This window comes from Gobio gobio, assembly GCF_949357685.1.
Source record: "Gobio gobio genome assembly, chromosome: 4".
Lineage (NCBI taxonomy): Eukaryota > Metazoa > Chordata > Actinopteri > Cypriniformes > Gobionidae > Gobio > Gobio gobio.
In genome coordinates this window covers 1,494,262-1,518,261 of record NC_137100.1, presented here as the reverse complement: position 1 = coordinate 1,518,261, position 24,000 = coordinate 1,494,262, and the positions used below count along the sequence as shown (strand labels likewise).

At 44.4% G+C, this 24,000-nt stretch overlaps 2 protein-coding genes across 3 annotated transcripts in view; one reads left to right on the top strand and one right to left on the bottom strand.

Moving 5' to 3' along the window:
* The window catches only part of ppp1cc (protein phosphatase 1, catalytic subunit, gamma isozyme), a 45,703-nt gene extending 42,139 nt beyond the window's left edge, over window positions 1-3,564 (top strand). Inside the window, exon 7 of the mRNA XM_079815393.1 lies at window positions 2,744-3,564. Coding sequence (XP_079671519.1) covers window positions 2,744-2,833 — 90 coding nt within the window. The 3' untranslated portion in view covers window positions 2,834-3,564. The remainder of the gene's footprint in view (window positions 1-2,743) is intronic.
* Window positions 3,565-6,258: 2,694 nt separating this feature from the next.
* Window positions 6,259-24,000, bottom strand: part of mcc (MCC regulator of WNT signaling pathway) — a 166,922-nt gene continuing 149,180 nt past the window's right edge. For both annotated transcript variants that reach the window (XM_079814639.1, XM_079814640.1), the window contains 4 exons: window positions 21,896-22,138; window positions 13,311-13,402; window positions 11,886-12,008; window positions 6,259-11,699 (listed from right to left, as the gene is read on the bottom strand). In XM_079814639.1, coding sequence (XP_079670765.1) covers window positions 11,519-11,699; window positions 11,886-12,008; window positions 13,311-13,402; window positions 21,896-22,138 — 639 coding nt within the window. In that variant the 3' untranslated portion in view covers window positions 6,259-11,518. The remainder of the gene's footprint in view (window positions 11,700-11,885; window positions 12,009-13,310; window positions 13,403-21,895; window positions 22,139-24,000) is intronic.

Below are 24,000 nucleotides of genomic sequence, written 5' to 3'. Positions count from 1 at the left end.
CAGGAGTGGCATTAAGTCACCCAACATCAGTGTGACTCATGAAAGCCAGTCCCTCCAGAGAAACGCGATTATGCGATCGCATGATTTAACGCATAATCAGCCAAAGTCCGCATATTCATGCGGGGGCCGCATTTTTTCAAATATGCCGCACTTTTTCAAATATGCCGCACTTTCGCCGCATAAATTGCCTATTTCCGCGTGCAAAATATGCAGGGCTAGCATGATTTCATAATCCCCGCATTTTCATTGCAAAAAAAGTCATATATATTAGCAGAAAGTTGAAAAATGTGTGTTTACTTCACACAAGAGCCTCAATTTCCCCCCTATTGCCATGGGAACGCTTTGAAGTGACGTAATTACCTGACGTGAAAGTCATCGAAAAGCTGCAAACCCCCGTGGAGAAACATGGATATCGGTGAAACCATGATGAAGCGCAAACTCCCATTGGCCAACAAAAATAACAGCAAAAGACGCGCAAAGCAGTTTCCCTGTGTGCTGACCGATTTCAAAACACAGCATCATCATGAAGCTTCGAAGCGTTATGAATCAGTGAGTCGATTCAGCGGTTTGAAGCGTTATGAATCAATGAGTCGATTCAGCGGTTTGAAGCGTTATGAATCACTGAGTCGATTCAGCGGTTTGAAGCGTTATGAATCAATGAGTCGATTCAGCGGTTTGAAGCGTTATGAATCACTGAGTCGATTCAGCGGTTTGAAGCGTTATGAATCAATGAGTTGATTCAGCGGTTTGAAGCGTTATGAATCAATGAGTCGATTCAGCGGTTTGAAGCGTTATGAATCACTGAGTCGATTCAGCGGTTTGAAGCGTTATGAATCAATGAGTTGATTCAGCGGTTTGAAGCGTTATGAATCAATGAGTCGATTCAGCGGTTTGAAGCGTTATGAATCAATGAGTTGATTCAGCGGTTTGAAGCGTTATGAATCACTGAGTCGATTCAGCGGTTTGAAGCGTTATGAATCAATGAGTTGATTCAGCGGTTTGAAGCGTTATGAATCAATGAGTCGATTCAGCGGTTTGAAGCGTTATGAATCAATGAGTCGATTCAGCGGTTTGAAGCGTTATGAATCAATGAGTCGATTCAGCGGTTTGAAGCGTTATGAATCAATGAGTGGATTCAGCGGGTTGGATCGCCAAAGTCACGTATTTCAGGAGTTTGACCCGCGATCCGAATCAAGAATCGACTCGCTGATTCATAGCATCATGATGCTGTGTTTTGAAATCGGTCATCACTATATAAGTCGTTATTTAGTTTTTTTTTTTGCACACAATAACTATTATCGTTGCTTCATAAAGTTATTGTAGAACCACTGTAGTGAGATGGATTTTGTAACGACATCTTTAGTACCTTTTATGGGTCTTGAGAGTGTACATTGTGCCTTTCGGAGCCATTGGATTTACACTAAAATATCTTCATTTGTGTCCAACGACATGAGGGGACGTCATTAAGGACAGAATTTAAATTTTTAGGTGAACTAACCCTTTAAGAGATTGCACTTTGTGCATTGGAAGCACTCAAATGTCTGTTATGTATAGCGACATCTGTAAAACAGGAAGTTATTTATTAATTTTTTCAGAAGTTGTAGCATATTCCTTTTGTAAAGCTACAGAACTTGTTTGACTCAATGTTTTGTAAATTTGAGCCATTATTAAGGTCTTCATTAAAACAAGATAAGAACTTAAATATTCCCAGCACTTTCTGTGATGTAGTGCTTTTTTTCTCTTTTTCATCAAACCGCAGTTTTTGCAAGTTCCCGCAATTTAATCGCATAAAATTGCATAAATATCCCGCATTTTCCCGCATTTCTCATCGCATTTTTTAAGAAAACATGCCGCATAATCAAGGATTTTTGCCCGCAACAATCACAAAAAAAAGCCGCATTTTTCTGGAGGGACTGGAAAGCTGTGATTCAAAATCAGGGTTATTCCACCAAATATTGATTTCTGAACTCTTCCCAAGTTGAAACATTTAGTATTGTGTTGTTTAAAAATTAATATGAACTTATTTTCTTTTCATTATTCGAGGTCTGACAACACTGAATCATTTTTGTTATTTTGACCAGTTGTTGTTTTCGGCAAATTAATGCTCTAAATGACAATATTTTTATTTGGAATTTGGGAAAAATGTTGTCAGTAGTTTATAGAATAAAACAAAAATTTAAATTTGACCCAAACACATGCCTATAAATAGTAAAACCAGAGAAACTGATAATTTTGCAGTGGTCTCTTAATTTTTTCCAGAGCTGTATCTATATATTTTTTTATTAAAGCTGTATTTCATTTTAGAGTCAAGCCTAGTCCTCATGAAAGCATTTTTTTAATGAGATCGGTGCCATCCGGTGGACACATTGAGCATTTTTATCACGCAATAGCACATTTTTACCACTATAGTGGATCTTGCGTTTTATAAAAAAAAATAAAAAATCGTAGCTACATCAGAATGGTCCGAAACTTGGTGACTTTATTGGCACTCGGTATATGAACAACCCAACAAATTGCGGACAGGATTTGAAAAATATTAATGGATATCGACGATATGAAACACTTATATCGTGATGCAGTTTTCAGCCACATCGCCCAGCCCTACTATTAACTAACATTAACATATCGTTAGTTAATGCATTAACTAAAGATAACAAATGAGACAAACTAGTGATGGTTAAAAATGCGGCTAAACGCACATGAAATGCGGAGATTAACTTGTTTTGTTTTTATTGTCCTGCAGATTTTGAAGCCAGCAGAGAAGAAGAAGCCAAACTCCAGCCGTCCCGTGACTCCGCCCAGGAACATGGTCACCAAACAGCCCAAGAAATGAGGGTCATGTGACCCGTCTGGACTTAGACCGAACTCTTGCTTTATCCTTTACCTTGTATTTTCCTCCTTTACCGTCCCGAGCGGCCACTCCGATATCAGACAGGAGCGGTCCGATATGATTTTTTTCTTCCTTTTTGGAGACAAACATGGCTTTTTATTCCCAGGATGATTTCACACAAGCTCCGCCCACATGTGTATAAGGCAGGGAGGCTCCGCCCACATGTGTATAGGAGCTGGGATTCACTGTGAGCACTTGAGAGGTCTTCACTCGCTCCACGAGGTTTGATATTCAGCCCGATTTTTAACTGTTTTATGATTTTGACATTTTATATTCTCATGATTTGACGATTTTCAGTTAGCAGCGCGAGTGTGTTCATCATGTATCTGGGTTTTGTTCTCGTTGACAGGATGTTTTCTTGATGTATGGTCACATTACGGGCATGTTGATTTGTCGATCTCTTCTTTTGTCGCTGTGCATGCATCCATAGGACACGCGGTTCCCTCAGGGCGTGGCTCCTCCAGCATGTCTTCAGAGTAATGTAGCTCATCAGGTAAATAACGTCAGGAAAACCTTTCTACAGCGTTTCATATCCACTCTCGCTTTCACCCCAGCTCACTGTAAATATGCAGGAAGTGTTTTTTGTTCAGTCTTGGCAATAATTCACAGTTTTCCACACTTTAAATAATTGTTATACTTGCGAAATAAATTGAAGGGAGAAGGAAACACCTTTGCACTGTTTGTGTTTGTGTCACTTCTTCACATGTTCACTAAATATACAACATTAAATCTCACATGTTCTTGTTTCCCAATGATGTCTAACAGGTGAAGCTCATGGTTTTTGTGCTTTCGGTTCTGTGCGGATGAATATGGTTATTATACTGCTCATTAAATCTCATTAAACATTCATTACTCGTCAAAGAATGGAAAGGGACTCACACTGACTGAAGACATTAATACACACTCACTCTCACACACACACACAACTAACCTCTGCCAATCTCTCTCTCACTCTCTCACTCTCTCACACACACACACACACACACACACACACACACACACACACACACACACACACACACACACACACACACACACACACACACACACACACACACACACACACACACACACACACACACACACAACTAACCTCTGCCAATCTCTCTCTCTCTCTCTCTCTCTCTCTCTCACTCTCACACACACACACACACAACTAACCTCTGCCTCTCTCTCTCTCTCACACACAACTAACCTCTGCCTCTCTCTCTCTCTGACTCTCTCTCACTCACACACACACGCGTTACTGTGTTTACGGATATGACGAGACACACGGGCCAGTGACACAGTTTGTGTACACAGTTTCCCGTCTGTCTTAGTACACAATGTAACTACAGAAGAGTCAAGTTTTAAATAGGAAAATGTTGGCGTTATTTTGTCACTTATTGAGCTGTAGGCTAGCTGGAGCCATTTACCTCCAGTCTTTGTGCTAAGCTAGGCTAGCTGGAGCCGTTTACCTCCAGTCTTTGTGCTAAGCAAGGCTAGCTGGAGCCATTTACCTCCAGTCTTTGTGCTAAGCTAGGCTAGCTGGAGCCATTTACCTCCAGTCTTTGTGCTAAGCTAGGCTAGCTGGAGCCATTTACCTCCAGTCTTTGTGCTAAGCTAGGCTAGCGGTGTGTGTGTCAGACAGAGTTATGGCACAGAGATGAGTGGTGTGTATGGACTGATCTAACCCTGGGGGATACGGGGAATAAGACATCTCTTTAACATCTCAAAATCTGATTGTGAGGTGCTTGATACTTAAAAAAAAGTGCAAATAAACAAATGTATTATAATAAAACTTAATAGTATGTTAACCTCGGGAGTAGGACAGTAAATGATCAGACATATTTATTTTATTATTTTCATTTTGAACATTATGCACTAGTTACATGAACAAAAAATAACTTCTCTTCCATGGTAAGCCTATTATTTTTGTAGGTTTGGAAACGTCTTAAGTTGAAGCTTTGTTTCTTGTTAATTTAGCCACTGTATCAAATAAATACCTAGGGTTGTGTTTGTTCACTTCTAAGGGCCGAAAATGAAGCAGATCTAGCAGTTTAAGGCCTTTCTGTATGCGGTGACTCTTTCCTTCCACCAAATGCGAAATACCTCTAGCTTCGTTTCCTTCCAGCTCTGCGTTTTTCATTTTTGCGCTGCTTTCTTGAGGGCAAACTCCTGTAAAGTGTTACCAAAATTAAGACCATTTTAAAGCAAAATTGTTTTCAGAATATATAATTAATGTGGCCTTAAATCCCCAAAGGTAAGATGTTTGATGGATTTAATGTTTGTCTCTTTAAGCATTGTTTCGTTTAAAGTGTTAAAAATGGCTTGAACCCTTAATCGGCCCTTGGGCTCCAGCTGACCCCACTGGACTTTTCCTCCAATTTTAAAGTGTTCCCTTCATCTCAGGGCCATGAGACTCTGGGACTTTTCCTAAATAATCTAAACATGCACAACAAATCTGGGCTTGATTTGGTTGTTCTAAAGGTGTGTACATTTTTTTTTACCGTTTAAGTCCCTCGGGGTCAGATTGACCCCACATTGAAAATGAATGGGAAAGTGTAAAAAATACATTTTTTCCACTTTTTTTGTCAAAAATAATTAACTAAATCCAGTATAAATCTGAAAATGTCTACATTTATATCAAGGTCTGGTCCTAGAGCATAAACACAAAGTGGAACGAACTTTCGGTCTCATACACACACGCACACACACACACACACACAAATGTGTGTGACTGCAACAGACCGTATTTTTATTGAAATTGGCAAATAAATAAATCTGAAAGAATTCTATACATAAATGAAGGACAAATACTAGAGCACAAATGCAACATGGAACAATCATGAGAAAGAGGGAAAAGGGCAAATAAAAGAAAGATGAACGGCAGCTTAACTTCTGCATAACTTCCCTCTGGACCTCTAGTGGATAATGTGCTCATTGCTCTCTCTCTCTCTCTCTCTCTCTCTCTCTCTCTCTCTCTCTCTAACTATAATTCCTAAAGTTTTTCCACAAACCTACAGATGGCGGTATTCTATCCCTAACACACAGAGCAATGTCCAAAAACTATTTATATTTATTTAAGATCATCATTCAAGTGATTTTTTTCCTAAAAAAAATATTTTTAATGAGCCAATTTATGACATAGTTAAGTATTTGTGCAGTAAATAGGTAAAAAACGACCAAATACCCACAAAAACACAGCATAAATGTACAGTTGAGAAGTAAATAAAAAAAATTATATATAGTTTTCCATGTAAAAAATGTATATTTCATATTGCAATCGCTCTGTAAAAGTTTGGTGTCTATCTGAGCACAAGGGACTCAAACGTAAACCCTGAGGGACGATTAAGGGTTAAACAAATGAAGAGACCATTAACATGAAGTGTGGCATTATTTCTTTATTATATAAACAAATACATTCTGTATTAAAATAAAACAAAATGATTGCAAAGATTTGATTCATAAACAGATCTGTGCAAATAAAGTACAATTCACAAACCCCTTTACAGCTTCTCCAGCCCATAAACGGACAAGCATTGATGTATTTCAGTCATTTCTGATGCACAAAATAAATCTGAACTTTTCTGAGGGCCAATCGGAGCTCAATCGGCCCTAATGAGAGAATGCACTTCTATCCATCAATTAGTCTCATTAGTGATATGAATGAAAACGGTGTAAAGCTGTAAAATGCATACCCATGAGGAAGGCGGTTGTGTCCTCAACACCAGATGCTAATGTTCGTGACGAACACCTTTGGAGCTCGAGTGTGTAAACAGTGGCAGTTTTGTATAAAAGTGGAGTTTGAGGTCTGGAGAGGGGAAAATAAATACTCAAGGCAATGTGGTGCTCGCTCCACCAGACTGAGGAAGAGCTTCTGGAACGCAAACCGCTTGCTTTTGCATAAACTCCTCTGGAAAAACTACACGCAAACATAGGGAACGTTTCACACCAAAATGAGGATTGTCATATTTCCAGCCTGAAAAATAATATACGATTTTTTTAAGCATTGCACTTGGTAAAAAATTATGCACTTTATAAAAAAAAAAAACCTTAGGATTTGCATTAATCGTGAATCAAATTTCATGAAGAAATGAAATGTTTTCTCTGAATAAAGACATTCATGTGAGTTTGGAACAACGGATGTTCAATTATCAATGCAAAACATCCTAAATATAATATAAAATCAAAAAATAGAGCTGCTCGGGATAAATGTGATGCTGAAATGTCGATAAAATGTTCACACTTTACATTAAGGGTTGCATTAGTTACCATAGAATAACAATCAACAATACTGCATTTATTAATCTTAATGTTTCCTAATACATTTTCACTACTTCTACATTAGTACACTAGTACTAATACAGTACTAGTACAGCTTACTAATGCCCACTTTTGCATGTGCAACATTTTTTTCCCCCCTAATTAAATGAATGTACTATATTTTCGTTTATAATATTTTGTATTTTATGGGACTAAATTATATTTATGCAGTCGTTATATTCCATTTGTTTACTTTTTGAACATAAAGCTGAACATTTAATTTCCATATTGAATGTTTTGGATCCTAGACTGACCCAAACTTGCTCTCTTCTAAAAGAAAAGTAAAAAGGTTTATGAAAAATGCACAAAAATTAAATTTTCAATTTTTATATGAAATATTTTCCAAAACATGTGCCTTTGATTTTCTCACAGTTTTTTAAACAAGTTTTAGTTTAAAACAAAGTTTTGCTCCAAATTTGAGGTTGATATCTTTTAAAATGAGCTTTCAGTCAGATTGTGTTTGGACGCAGTACCAAATGCTTCCACTAGTTAAAATCGAATTAACTTTTTTTTAATCATGTCCATGATTTTTTTGTGTTCACATGGCAAGTGTCAAAACTTTTACCAAGTTTCGTAACATTCCGATGAAGAAAAGACATAATACAATTTTTTTTTTTTTTTTTCGTCTAAAATGACGGAAGAGCGCCAGAGATATCGAATCTGTTAATGCAGCTTAAACTAACATGAACATTTTTATTTTTATTAAATAACATTAACAAAGATTAATAAATGCAGTATATTGTTCACTTTTGTTCATGTTAATTAATGCATTAACTAAATGTGACCTTATAGTAAAGTGTTACTGATGAAGTAATGCACAGATCCGAAACCGGCTGACGAGTCGTTGAGTGGAGTTATAATTCAGAGATCTTTACATTCTACAGGTCTGAATCTTTTTAACCTCAATTTAGTCATTTATACTTTGTAGTTAATAAACTTTCTGTAAATGTTGAGTTTTCATCTGTCCTGGAAGACGGTTAATCTGAGGGTGTTACCGCTGAGCAGATTAAGGACACATTCTCAATTATTGCTCAAAATATCTCTGCATTCCCTGTATCATTTCCAAATGTATCTTACTAGAGCTTTAAACAAAACTAGTCAGAACAAACCAGGTACTAGTCAGAACAGACCGGGTACTAGTCAGAACAGACCAGGTACTAGTCAGAACAGACGGGGTACTAGTCAGAACAGACCGGGTACTAGTCAGAACAGACCGGGTACTAGTCAGAACAGACCGGGTACTAGTCAGAACAGACCGGGTACTAGTCAGAACAGACCGGGTACTAGTCAGAACAGACGGGTACTAGTCAGAACAGACCGGGTACTAGTCAGAACAGACCGGGTACTAGTCAGAACAGACCGGGTACTAGTCAGAACAGACCGGGTACTAGTCAGAACAGACCGGGTACTAGTCAGAACAGACCGGGTACTAGTCAGAACAGACCGGGTACTAGTCAGAACAAACCGGGGTACTAGTCGGAACAAACCGGGGTACTAGTCGGAACAAACCGGGTACTAGTCGGAACACTGCATTCCCTGTATCATTTCCAAATGTATCTTACTAGAGCTTTAAACAAAACTAGTCAGAACAAACCAGGTACTAGTCAGAACAGACCGGGTACTAGTCAGAACAGACCAGGTACTAGTCAGAACAGACGGGGTACTAGTCAGAACAGACCGGGGTACTAGTCAGAACAGACCGGGTACTAGTCAGAACAGACCGGGTACTAGTCAGAACAGACCGGGTACTAGTCAGAACAGACCGGGTACTAGTCAGAACAGACGGGTACTAGTCAGAACAGACCGGGTACTAGTCAGAACAGACCGGGTACTAGTCAGAACAGACCGGGTACTAGTCAGAACAGACCGGGTACTAGTCAGAACAGACCGGGTACTAGTCAGAACAAACCGGGGTACTAGTCGGAACAAACCGGGGTACTAGTCGGAACAAACCGGGTACTAGTCGGAACAAACCGGGGTACTAGTCGGAACAAACCGGGGTACTAGTCGGAACAAACCGGGTACTAGTCGGAACAGACCGGGTACTAGTCGGAACAGACCGGGTACTAGTCGGAACAGACCGGGTACTAGTCGGAACAGACCGGGTACTAGTCGGAACAGACCGGGTACTAGTCGGAACAAACCGGGGTACTAGTCAGAACAAACCGGGTACTAGTCAGAACAAACCGGGTACTAGTCAGAACAGACGGGTACTAGTCAGAACAAACCGGGTACTAGTCGGAACAAACCGGGTACTAGTCGGAACAAACCGGGGTACTAGTCGGAACAAACCGGGTACTAGTCGGAACAGACCGGGTACTAGTCGGAACAGACCGGGTACTAGTCAGAACAAACCGGGTACTAGTCAGAACAAACCGGGGTACTAGTCAGAACAAACCGGGGTACTAGTCAGAACAAACCGGGTACTAGTCAGAACAAACCGGGTACTAGTCAGAACAAACCGGGTACTAGTCAGAACAAACCGGGGTACTAGTCAGAACAAACCGGGTACTAGTCAGAACAAACCGGGTACTAGTCAGAACAAACCGGGTACTAGTCAGAACAAACCGGGTACTAGTCAGAACAAACCGGGGTACTAGTCAGAACAAACCGGGTACTAGTCAGAACAAACCGGGTACTAGTCAGAACAAACCGGGTACTCAGAACAAACCGGGTACTAGTCAGAACAGACCGGGTACTAGTCAGAACAGACCGGGTACTAGTCAGAACAAACCGGGTACTAGTCAGAACAAACCGGGTACTAGTCAGAACAGACCGGGTACTAGTCAGAACAGACCGGGTACTAGTCAGAACAGACCGGGTACTAGTCAGAACAGACCGGGTACTAGTCAGAACAGACCGGGTACTAGTCAGAACAAACCGGGTACTAGTCAGAACAGACCGGGTACTAGTCAGAACAGACCGGGTACTAGTCAGAACAGACCGGGTACTAGTCAGAACAAACCGGGTACTAGTCAGAACAAACCGGGTACTAGTCAGAACAAACCGGGGTACTAGTCAGAACAAACCGGGTACTAGTCGGAACAAACCGGGTACTAGTCGGAACAAACCGGGTACTAGTCGGAACAAACCGGGTACTAGTCAGAACAGACCGGGTACTAGTCAGAACAAACCGGGTACTAGTCAGAACAAACCGGGTACTCAGAACAGACCGGGTACTAGTCAGAACAGACCGGGTACTAGTCAGAACAGACCGGGTACTAGTCAGAACAGACCGGGTACTAGTCAGAACAAACCGGGGTACTAGTCGGAACAAACCGGGTACTAGTCGGAACAAACCGGGTACTAGTCAGAACAGACCGGGTACTAGTCAGAACAAACCGGGGTACTAGTCAGAACAAACCGGGTACTAGTCAGAACAGACCGGGTACTAGTCAGAACAGACCGGGTACTAGTCAGAACAAACCGGGTACTAGTCAGAACAAACCGGGTACTAGTCGGAACAAACCGGGTACTAGTCGGAACAAACCGGGTACTAGTCAGAACAGACCGGGTACTAGTCAGAACAAACCGGGTACTAGTCAGAACAGACCGGGTACTAGTCAGAACAAACCGGGGTACTAGTCAGAACAAACCGGGTACTAGTCAGAACAAACCGGGGTACTAGTCAGAACAAACCGGGTACTAGTCAGAACAGACCGGGTACTAGTCAGAACAAACCGGGTACTAGTCGGAACAAACCGGGTACTAGTCGGAACAAACCGGGTACTAGTCGGAACAAACCGGGTACTAGTCAGAACAGACCGGGTACTAGTCGGAACAAACCGGGTACTAGTCGGAACAAACCGGGTACTAGTCGGAACAAACCGGGTACTAGTCAGAACAGACCGGGTACTAGTCAGAACAGACCGGGTACTAGTCAGAACAGACCGGGTACTAGTCGGAACAGACCGGGTACTAGTCAGAACAGACCGGGTACTAGTCAGAATAATAATTATGGATAGATGATTTATGCTGTGTTCACTTCGTCATAATTACTAAGAAAAGCATAAAAACTAGTTTCTGTCGACCTCATAAAGAAAAGGAAAAATGGAATAGTATAAAACACGACTTCTCTCCCACGTGACAAAACGAGCACGTCTGACCCGTCGTTTCGTGCGCTTTCATGAATATTTAATAACGTATCCTGACAGTCAAACTGTGTTTGCTTGTAAAAGAGCAGCGTGAACATCCTGATAAACGTCTTCTGGTGTGTTCCTCAGACATGAGCGATTGTTTCTGTGTGACGTCCAGAGGATCTGCAGTGAAATACTGTAGTGTAGTAACAGGCGTCTCGTGTGTGTGTGTGTGTGTGTGTGTGTATCAGAGCGAGGTCTCATTGGTGTGTGGTCGAGATGTCTCCTCCTCCAATAGAGCGATTCGCTGCTTCAGCATCCGCACCTGCGTCTCGTGCCGCTCCACCATCGCCATCATCTGAGACTCCAGCTTCTTCAGCTTGTTCTGATGCTTCTTCTTGGCCTTCTCATACGCTGCCACCAGATTACTGCACACACACACACACACACACACACACACACACACATGACTAACATCCTGAACCAATCACACTGCACTGAGAGGGGGCCCAACATCATGATGAGAGAACATCTGCAGCAGAGATCCTCACATCCTGCTCCAAACGTGTGTGTGTCTGTGTGTGAGAGTGTGTGTGTGTGTGTGTGTGTTGTACCTGTTGGCTCGTTTCAGGTCGTTGACGAACTCTGCCGATTGCTGATGACGGACTTCACTGCTCTTCGTGAGTCTTTCTAACGCAGAGACCAACTCCTGAACACGACCCTTCAGCTTCTTCTCTCTGTGACACACACACACACACACACACACACACACACACACACACGTTTCATGGGTCTAGTTCACACTAACGAGGTCAACATGCAGAGCTGCGGTTCTTGATTTTGTCATGAAAACTATTCATTTATTAGTTCATCTGTCAATGAACGAAGAGCTTTGATCATAAAACTAAGCATTTAAATATCATCTTACTAAAACATTATTGGCAGATATTGATAAGACAAAGTTTTTCATCTCAGTTATGATTTAGTGTCGTAATTTCGACTGTCATAATTTGCTTCTCAAGTCATGATTTCATTTTTTTGTCATAATTTGCTTCTTAAATCATTAAATCATAACTGAGATGAAAAGATTTAAGAAGCAAAATATGACAAAAAGATGAAATTATGACACTAAATCATAATGGAGATGAATATTTGAAATTGTCATAATTTCATCTTTTTGTCATATTTTGCTTCTTAAATCTTTTCATCTCAGTTATGATTTAATGATTTAAGAAGTAAATTATGACAATTTCAGTTTTTCATCTCAGTGATGTCATAATTTCGTCTTTGTCATAATTTGCTTCTCAAGTCATAATTTCATCTTTTTGTCAAAATTTGCTTCTTAAATCATTAAATCATAACTGAGATGAAAATTTGAAATTATGATTTAAGCAAAGTATGACAAAAAAATGAAATTATGACAATTTCAGTTTTTCATCTCAGTTATGATTTAGTGTCATAATTTCATTTTTTTGTCATAATTTGCTTCTTAAATCATAACTGAGATGAAAAGCTGAAATTATGACTTAAGAAGCAAAATATGACAAATGAAATTGAAATTATGACAATTTCGCATTTTCACCTGTTATGATTTAGCGTCATAATTTCGTCTTTGTCATATTTTGCTTCTTAAATCATAATTTCAAATTTTCATCTGTTATGATTTAAGAAGCAAAAAATGAAATTATGACAATCATAACTGAGATGAAAAACAGAAATTATGATTTAAGATGCAAAATATGACAAAAAGATGATATGACAATTTCAAATTTTCATCTCAGTTATGATTTAGCGTCATAATTTTATCTTTTTGTCATAATTTTGTCAATAAATGCATCAGTTTCATCTGCACCAAATTGCACATTTTGCTCATTGGGTTCTCTGAATAAAATTGACCGGTTTCCCACCATATTCTCATTATTTCATAATATATATATGCCATAAAAGTCTGATGGATCAAATATGATATATAATTTTCACTAGTGTTTGATCATGAGGCTGTAGGGGTTAAAGGAGCAGATGTAAGTGTGTGTGCTGACCTCCTGAGGGCGCCAGTGAGCTCTGCTGCGAGGTCGCTGTCACTCAGACTCCTCAGATCACACACACTGATCGCTGGAGAATCTCCTGAGTCCTACACACACACACACACACACACCAGCAGGTTTACATGTCTGTGGCTATAGAAAACAGGTTTGAAATAAGAGACTGATGTTTGTTGACCTCTGTGACCTGCAGCCAAACATCGTTGTTGTATTGTTGTAATAATAATAATACTACATTTTATTTGTAACGCACTTTACATTAAACAAAATCTCAAAGTGCTACAGATTTAAAACAATAAAAAAATAAGAATAAATAAAACTGAAAATTTTGAAAAAAATAGAAAAACTACATGAGAGCGGATTAGAAAAAAAAATTCTACCACCAGACCACGAAAGTAAATCGCGGATCCATGTATTTATTCACTCACTCATGCAAAGAATATCTGGACTAATAATATATTTGACGCAAATTAATGCAAATATTGTTTTACCAAAAAGATTATTTCCCAACTAGAATTAGACCTAGAATTTCGCTCACTGTTCTGTTTGACCTGTTACAGCCTTGCTGTGAATCAATCTATTATTTAAAATAAAATAAAAATCATTCATTATTTCATATTACATGATTTACTTTCTATAGGCTATATTTAGTTCATGTTCAGAAGAAACATTCATGTTGAAGAACTGTTAATGATAACGATTGAGAAGATTGGATCAGTTGTGCTACTTTTTTTTGCAATACTTGAAACACTTTTTATGTGGAATACTTGATGCGGCCCAGCCTGACCCAGAGTCTACCTCCAGCGGCCCCCAGGTCAAATGAGTTTGAGACCCCTGATGTAGAGGATGAACAGGATGGGGCCGAGCACTGAGCCTTGAGGGACACCGCAGGTCAAATGAGTTTGAGACCCCTGATGTAGAGGATGAACAGGATGGGGCCGAGCACTGAGCCTTGAGGGACACCGCAGGTCAAATGAGTTTGAGACCCCTGATGTAGAGGATGAACAGGATGGGGCCGAGCACTGAGTCTTGAGGGACACCGCAGGTCAAATGAGTTTGAGACCCCTGATGTAGAGGATGAACAGGATGGGGCCGAGCACTGAGCCTTGAGGGACACCGCAGGTCAAATGAGTTTGAGACCCCTGATGTAGAGGATGAACAGGATGGGGCCGAGCACTGAGCCTTGAGGGACACCGCAGGTCAAATGAGTTTGAGACCCCTGATGTAGAGGATGAACAGGATGGGGCCGAGCACTGAGCCTTGAGGGACACCGCAGGTCAAATGAGTTTGAGACCCCTGATGTAGAGGATGAACAGGATGGGGCCGAGCACTGAGTCTTGAGGGACACCGCAGGTCAAATGAGTTTGAGACCCCTGATGTAGAGGATGAACAGGATGGGGCCGAGCACTGAGCCTTGAGGGACACCGCAGGTCAAATGAGTTTGAGACCCCTGATGTAGAGGATGAACAGGATGGGGCCGAGCACTGAGCCTTGAGGGACACCGCAGGTCAAATGAGTTTGAGACACCTGATGTAGAGGATGAACAGGATGGGGCCGAGCACTGAGCCTTGAGGGACACCGCAGGTCAAATGAGTTTGAGACCCCTGATGTAGAGGATGAACAGGATGGGGCCGAGCACTGAGCCTTGAGGGACACCGCAGGTCAAATGAGTTTGAGACCCCTGATGTAGAGGATGAACAGGATGGGGCCGAGCACTGAGTCTTGAGGGACACCGCAGGTCAAATGAGTTTGAGACCCCTGATGTAGAGGATGAACAGGATGGGGCCGAGCACTGAGCCTTGAGGGACACCGCAGGTCAAATGAGTTTGAGACCCCTGATGTAGAGGATGAACAGGATGGGGCCGAGCACTGAGCCTTGAGGGACACCGCAGGTCAAATGAGTTTGAGACCCCTGATGTAGAGGATGAACAGGATGGGGCCGAGCACTGACTGAGCCTTGAGGGACACCGCAGGTCAAATGAGTTTGAGACCCCTGATGTAGAGGATGAACAGGATGGGGCCGAGCACTGAGCCTTGAGGGACACCGCAGGTCAAATGAGTTTGAGACCCCTGATGTAGAGGATGAACAGGATGGGGCCGAGCACTGAGCCTTGAGGGACACCGCAGGTCAAATGAGTTTGAGACCCCTGATGTAGAGGATGAACAGGATGGGGCCGAGCACTGAGCCTTGAGGGACACCGCAGGTCAAATGAGTTTGAGACCCCTGATGTAGAGGATGAACAGGATGGGGCCGAGCACTGAGCCTTGAGGGACACCGCAGGTCAAATGAGTTTGAGACCCCTGATGTAGAGGATGAACAGGATGGGGCCGAGCACTGAGCCTTGAGGGACACCGCAGGTAAAATGAGTTTGAGACCCCTGATGTAGAGGATGAACAGGATGGGGCCGAGCACTGAGCCTTGAGGGACACCGCAGGTCAAATGAGTTTGAGACCCCTGATGTAGAGGATGAACAGGATGGGGCCGAGCACTGAGCCTTGAGGGACACCGCAGGTCAAATGAGTTTGAGACCCCTGATGTAGAGGATGAACAGGATGGGGCCGAGCACTGAGCCTTGAGGGACACCGCAGGTCAAATGAGTTTGAGACCCCTGATGTAGAGGATGAACAGGATGGGGCCGAGCACTGACTGAGCCTTGAGGGACACCGCAGGTCAAATGAGTTTGAGACCCCTGATGTACAGGATGAACAGGATGGGGCCGAGCACTGACTGAGCCTTGAGGGACACCGCAGGTCAAATGAGTTTGAGACCCCTGATGTAGAGGATGAACAGGATGGGGCCGAGCACTGAGTCTTGAGGGACACCGCAGGTCAAATGAGTTTGAGACCCCTGATGTAGAGGATGAACAGGATGGGGCCGAGCACTGAGCCTTGAGGGACACCGCAGGTCAAATGAATTTGAGACCCCTGATGTAGAGGATGAACAGGATGGGGCCAAGCACTGAGCCTTGAGGGACACCGCAGGTAAAATGAGTGAGACCCCTGATGTAGAGGATGAACAGGATGGGGCCGAGCACTGAGCCTTGAGGGACACCGCAGGTCAAATGAGTTTGAGACCCCTGATGTAGAGGATGAACAGGATGGGGCCGAGCACTGAGCCTTGAGGGACACCGCAGGTAAAATGAGTTTGAGACCCCTGATGTAGAGGATGAACAGGATGGGGCCGAGCACTGAGCCTTGAGGGACACCGCAGGTCAAATGAGTTTGAGACCCCTGATGTAGAGGATGAACAGGATGGGGCCGAGCACTGAGCCTTGAGGGACACCGCAGGTAAAATGAGTTTGAGACCCCTGATGTAGAGGATGAACAGGATGGGGCCGAGCACTGAGCCTTGAGGGACACCGCAGGTAAAATGAGTTTGAGACCCCTGATGTAGAGGATGAACAGGATGGGGCCGAGCACTGAGCCTTGAGGGACACCGCAGGTAAAATGAGTTTGAGACCCCTGATGTAGAGGATGAACAGGATGGGGCCGAGCACTGAGCCTTGAGGGACACCGCAGGTCAAATGAGTTTGAGACCCCTGATGTAGAGGATGAACAGGATGGGGCCGAGCACTGACTCTTGAGGGACACCGCAGGTAAAATGAGTTTGAGACCCCTGATGTAGAGGATGAACAGGATGGGGCCGAGCACTGAGCCTTGAGGGACACCGCAGGTCAAATGAGTTTGAGACCCCTGATGTAGAGGATGAACAGGATGGGGCCGAGCACTGAGCCTTGAGGGACACCGCAGGTAAAATGAGTTTGAGACCCCTGATGTAGAGGATGAACAGGATGGGGCCGAGCACTGAGCCTTGAGGGACACCGCAGGTCAAATGAGTTTGAGACCCCTGATGTAGAGGATGAACAGGATGGGGCCGAGCACTGACTGAGCCTTGAGGGACACCGCAGGTCAAATGAGTTTGAGACCCCTGATGTAGAGGATGAACAGGATGGGGCCGAGCACTGACTGAGCCTTGAGGGACACCGCAGGTAAAATGAGTGAGACCCCTGATGTAGAGGATGAACAGGATGGGGCCGAGCACTGAGCCTTGAGGGACACCGCAGGTCAAATGAGTTTGAGACCCCTGATGTAGAGGATGAACAGGATGGGGCCGAGCACTGAGCCTTGAGGGACACCGCAGGTAAAATGAGTTTGAGACCCCTGATGTAGAGGATGAACAGGATGGGGCCGAGCACTGAGCCTTGAGGGACACCGCAGGTCAAATGAGTTTGAGACCCCTGATGTAGAGGATGAACAGGATGGGGCCGAGCACTGAGCCTTGAGGGACACCGCAGGTAAAATGAGTTTGAGACCCCTGATGTAGAGGATGAACAGGATGGGGCCGAGCACTGAGCCTTGAGGGACACCGCAGGTAAAATGAGTTTGAGACCCCTGATGTAGAGGATGAACAGGATGGGGCCGAGCACTGAGCCTTGAGGGACACCGCAGGTAAAATGAGTTTGAGACCCCTGATGTAGAGGATGAACAGGATGGGGCCGAGCACTGAGCCTTGAGGGACACCGCAGGTCAAATGAGTTTGAGACCCCTGATGTAGAGGATGAACAGGATGGGGCCGAGCACTGACTCTTGAGGGACACCGCAGGTAAAATGAGTTTGAGACCCCTGATGTAGAGGATGAACAGGATGGGGCCGAGCACTGAGCCTTGAGGGACACCGCAGGTCAAATGAGTTTGAGACCCCTGATGTAGAGGATGAACAGGATGGGGCCGAGCACTGAGCCTTGAGGGACACCGCAGGTAAAATGAGTTTGAGACCCCTGATGTAGAGGATGAACAGGATGGGGCCGAGCACTGAGCCTTGAGGGACACCGCAGGTCAAATGAGTTTGAGACCCCTGATGTAGAGGATGAACAGGATGGGGCCGAGCACTGACTGAGCCTTGAGGGACACCGCAGGTCAAATGAGTTTGAGACCCCTGATGTAGAGGATGAACAGGATGGGGCCGAGCACTGACTGAGCCTTGAGGGACACCGCAGGTCAAATGAGTTTGAGACCCCTGATGTAGAGGATGAACAGGATGGGGCCGAGCACTGACTCTTGAGGGACACCGCAGGTAAAATGAGTTTGAGACCCCTGATGTAGAGGATGAACAGGATGGGGCCGAGCACTGAGCCTTGAGGGACACCGCAGGTCAAATGAGTTTGAGACCCCTGATGTAGAGGATGAACAGGATGGGGCCGAGCACTGAGCCTTGAGGGACACCGCAGGTCAAATGAGTTTGAGACCCCTGATGTAGAGGATGAACAGGATGGGGCCGAGCACTGAGCCTTGAGGGACACCGCAGGTAAAATGAGTTTGAGACCCCTGATGTAGAGGATGAACAGGATGGGGCCGAGCACTGAGCCTTGAGGGACACCGCAGGTCAAATGAGTTTGAGACCCCTGATGTAGAGGATGAACAGGATGGGGCCGAGCACTGAGCCTTGAGGGACACCGCAGGTCAAATGAGTTTGAGACCCCTGATGTAGAGGATGAACAGGATGGGGCCGAGCACTGAGCCTTGAGGGACACCGCAGGTCAAATGAGTTTGAGACCCCTGATGTAGAGGATGAACAGGATGGGGCCGAGCACTGAGCCTTGAGGGACACCGCAGGTCAAATGAGTTTGAGACCCCTGATGTAGAGGATGAACAGGATGGGGCTGAGCACTGAGCCTTGAGGGACACCGCAGGTCAAATGAGTTTGAGACACCTGATGTAGAGGATGAACAGGATGGGGCCGAGCACTGAGCCTTGAGGGACACCGCAGGTCAAATGAGTTTGAGACCCCTGATGTAGAGGATGAACAGGATGGGGCCGAGCACTGAGCCTTGAGGGACACCGCAGGTCAAATGAGTTTGAGACCCCTGATGTAGAGGATGAACAGGATGGGGCTGAGCACTGAGCCTTGAGGGACACCGCAGGTCAAATGAGTTTGAGACACCTGATGTAGAGGATGAACAGGATGGGGCCGAGCACTGAGCCTTGAGGGACACCGCAGGTCAAATGAGTTTAAGACCCCTGATGTAGAGGATGAACAGGATGGGGCCGAGCACTGAGCCTTGAGGGACACCGCAGGTAAAATGAGTTTGAGACCCCTGATGTAGAGGATGAACAGGATGGGGCCGAGCACTGAGTCTTGAGGGACACCGCAGGTCAAATGAGTTTGAGACCCCTGATGTAGAGGATGAACAGGATGGGGCCGAGCACTGAGCCTTGAGGGACACCGCAGGTCAAATGAGTTTGAGACCCCTGATGTAGAGGATGAACAGGATGGGGCCGAGCACTGAGCCTTGAGGGACACCGCAGGTCAAATGAGTTTGAGACCCCTGATGTAGAGGATGAACAGGATGGGGCCGAGCACTGAGTCTTGAGGGACACCGCAGGTCAAATGAGTTTGAGACCCCTGATGTAGAGGATGAACAGGATGGGGCCGAGCACTGAGCCTTGAGGGACACCGCAGGTCAAATGAGTTTGAGACCCCTGATGTAGAGGATGAACAGGATGGGGCCGAGCACTGAGCCTTGAGGGACACCGCAGGTAAAATGAGTTTGAGACCCCTGATGTAGAGGATGAACAGGATGGGGCCGAGCACTGAGTCTTGAGGGACACCGCAGGTCAAATGAGTTTGAGACCCCTGATGTAGAGGATGAACAGGATGGGGCCGAGCACTGAGCCTTGAGGGACACCGCAGGTCAAATGAGTTTGAGACCCCTGATGTAGAGGATGAACAGGATGGGGCCGAGCACTGAGCCTTGAGGGACACCGCAGGTAAAATGAGTTTGAGACACCTGATGTAGAGGATGAACAGGATGGGGCCAAGCACTGAGCCTTGAGGGACACCGCAGGTAAAATGAGTTTGAGACCCCTGATGTAGAGGATGAACAGGATGGGGCCGAGCACTGAGCCTTGAGGGACACCGCAGGTCAAATGAGTTTGAGACCCCTGATGTAGAGGATGAACAGGATGAGTTTAAACCGCGCGCGCGAATGACACCGGCAAGGCTTTAAAACGCATGCAAATAATGAAATTTCGTGATTGTGAATAACTCTAGTGTTCTGTGAGTATAACTCTACCACTAACCTGTGTTGTGAATGAGTGTCGCGTTGTTCAGTATTGGGATTGGAGGCAAATTATAGAATTTGTAGAAAAATACTTAATTAAATGCAAAACCGAAAAAAACGCAATTCACATGCGCGTATTGAACCGTGAAGGCCGTACCGAACGCTTCAATATTATATTGAGAATTGTGGCATTCCTAGTACATACACATACATATACATACACACATATATTTAAATGTGCCTTTATCACGGAGTGCAAAACAACTTTCGCTTCGTCCTCTATTAATGGCAATAGAGCACGGGAGTTTTAGTGATGCATTCATATACAATCAATCTCAAATAGGGAACTTTATCTACACATTAATCTTATGAAACAAAGAAACGTGTCATTCCGATGCATTGCATGATTGAAGCATTTATAGATACTGTACAGAAAACGGCATTACACGATCCTTAAAGGGTTAGTTCACCCAAAAATGTTAATTCTGTCATTATTACTCTCCCAAACCTGTAAGACCTTCGTTCATCTTCGGAACACAATTGAAGATATTTCTCTTCTTCTCTACGGTCTTACGGGTTGGGGTCAACATGAGGGTGAGAAATTAATGTAATAATTTACATTTTTGGGTGAACTAACCCTTTAAGGGGGGCGTTTCCCCCAAATGGGAGATTATTTATAATAAACATGCTGAATCAATAAAAACATGTAAATTAAGATAATGCTGCCCAATTAAAATGAAAGATGATAGCACATAAGAAAGATAACGCAGCCTCTGTCGTTACTGATTCTTTGCGGACGTCTACCGGAAGTTTAGTTTGGGCCACAAAAGCGCTGTAACGTTTGTTTATGTTGTTGCCGTCTACAGTGGAGAAAAGCTTCTTGGAGTTTCCAGGGTTATTGTTTTGATTCTCTCTATAGGCTAGCCTAGGAAAATCTTTTTCAGGTTCCTGAAGCAAATTTCACGAGTATCTTTGGTATGGGAAAAGGGGCGTGGCCTGGTGGTCAGACACACCCAGATCATACGCCAAGACGTTTCCAATATGAGGAAAGTTGGAAATGACCAGGTCCAGAGAATGAGTGTGGACATCCACATGCTGTTGGAGATTGAGGCAGTCCAATAATTCAGGTATCTACATGAATATTAAAATCTCCTAATATTAAAATATTGGCAGAAGTAGAGCAGAGAGTTGTGAGAAAGTCATGCATCTCGGTGATAAAAACAGAATTTGTTTTGGGGGGCCGATAAATAAGGAGTATTGTCAAAGAAAAAGGGGGTTTACATTTAAAAGCAAGGTATTCTATGATGACACTGTCTGTGGGCAAAGGGAGAAAAGACACAGCTCCAATGATTGTCTATGAATTACAGCTAATCCACCACCATGACCAGTGTAACAGGCTTTCTCCAGCGAGCTGTAACCAGTGGGACAATCTTCATTTAGTGCTGAGGAAACGGCAGGCTGAGGCCAAGGTCTAATCCCCTATCCAGGTTGTGTTGTGTGTGTTGTGTGTTGTGTTGTGTACCTTCCCGCTCTTGTCCTTTCCTCCTCCTCCTCCTCCTCCTCCTCCTCCTCCTCCGCCGCCGCTGCTGGTGGAGTTGAGTGAGCGCCGCCTCTGCTCCTGATGCTCCTCCACCTCTGACTTCAGATGCTCGATGTGCACCAGATACGCCTGTTCCTGAGCCTCCCTCGTGCTCAGCTTCAGCTCCAGAGCCTTCTTCTCCTTCTCCAGCAGATACAGCTGCGCCTTCAGCTCCGCCATCTCCTCCTGTATACATTTGTTTTTAGTTTTAGTAATTATAGTTTAGCAGAGTTACTAGAACAAAGTGTACACTCTAAAAAAAAGGTTCTATATGGCACCAAAAATGGTTCTTGGTTCGTAATCATAGGGGAACCTTTTTTAGTGCTTTATAGCACCAATTTTGGTGCTTCAGTGGTTCTTCAGAGGTGCTATATAGCACCTTAGTCAAAGAACCAGTGAAGAACCGCTGAAGAACCACTGAAGAACCGCTGAAGAACCGCTGAAGAACCACTGAAGAACCTCTGAAGAACCACTGAAGAACCACTGAAGAACCTCTGAAGAACCACTGAAGAACCACTGAAGAACCGGTGAAGAACCGGTGAAGAACCACTGAAGAACCTCTGAAGAACCACTGAAGAACCTCTGAAGAACCACTGAAGAACCACTGAAGAACCTCTGAAGAACCACTGAAGAACCTCTGAAGAACCACTGAAGAACCTCTGAAGAACCACTGAAGAACCGGTGAAGAACCGCTGAAGAACCGGTGAAGAACCGCTGAAGAACCGCTGAAGAACCACTGAAGAACCTCTGAAGAACCACTGAAGAACCACTGAAGAACCAGTGAAGAACCGCTGAAGAACCACTGAAGAACCAGTGAAGAACCGCTGAAGAACCGTTGAAGAACCACTGAAGAACCTCTGAAGAACCACTGAAGAACCACTGAAGAACCGGTGAAGAACTGGTGAAGAACCAGTGAAGAACTGGTGAAGAACCGCTGAAGAACCAGTGAAGAACTGGTGAAGAACCAGTGAAGAACTGGTGAAGAACCAGTGAAGAACTGGTGAAGAACCAGTGAAGAACTGGTGAAGAACCAGTGAAGAACTGGTGAAGAACCGCTGAAGAACCGGTGAAGAACCGCTGAAGAACTGGTGAAGAACCAGTGAAGAACTGGTGAAGAACCAGTGAAGAACTGGTGAAGAACCGCTGAAGAACTGGTGAAGAACCAGTGAAGAACCAATGAAGAACTGGTGAAGAACCGCTGAAGAACCAGTGAAGAACTGGTGAAGAACCGCTGAAGAACCGGTGAAGAACCAGTGAAGAACTGGTGAAGAACCAGTGAAGAACTGGTGAAGAACCAGTGAAGAACTGGTGAAGAACCAGTGAAGAACTGGTGAAGAACCGCTGAAGAACTGGTGAAGAACCAGTGAAGAACTGGTGAAGAACCGCTGAAGAACTGGTGAAGAACCGCTGAAGAACCGGTGAAGAACTGGTGAAGAACCAGTGAAGAACTGGTGAAGAACCGCTGAAGAACTGGTGAAGAACTGGTGAAGAACCTCTGAAGAACCGCTGAAGAACCCCTGAAGAAGTATGTGTGTGTGTGTGTGTGTGTGTGTGTGTGTATGTATATGTGTGAGAGAGTGTGTGGGCATGTTTTTGTGAAATATCAGGACACAAATGTGTATAATGACATGGGTATTACAAAAAGAGGGTGAAATATGAGGACGTTCCCCATGTCCTCACTTTTCAAAATGCTTATAAATCACAGAATGAGGTTTTTTTCACAGAAAGTGAACTGTGCAGTGTGTGTGTGTGTGTGTGTGTGTGTGTGTGTGTGATGGGTAGGTTTAGGGGCAGGGGCAGTGTGTGTGTGTGTGTGTGTGTGTGTGTGTGATGGGTAGGTTTAGGGGCAGGGGCAGTGTGTGTGTGTGTGTGTGTGTGTGTGTGATGGGTAGGTTTAGGGGCAGGGGCAGTGTGTGTGTGTGTGTGTGTGTGTGTGTGTGTGTGTGATGGGTAGGTTTAGGGGCAGGGGCAGTGTGTGTGTGTGTGTGTGTGTGTGTGTGTGATGGGTAGGTTTAGGGGCAGGGGCAGTGTGTGTGTGTGTGTGTGTG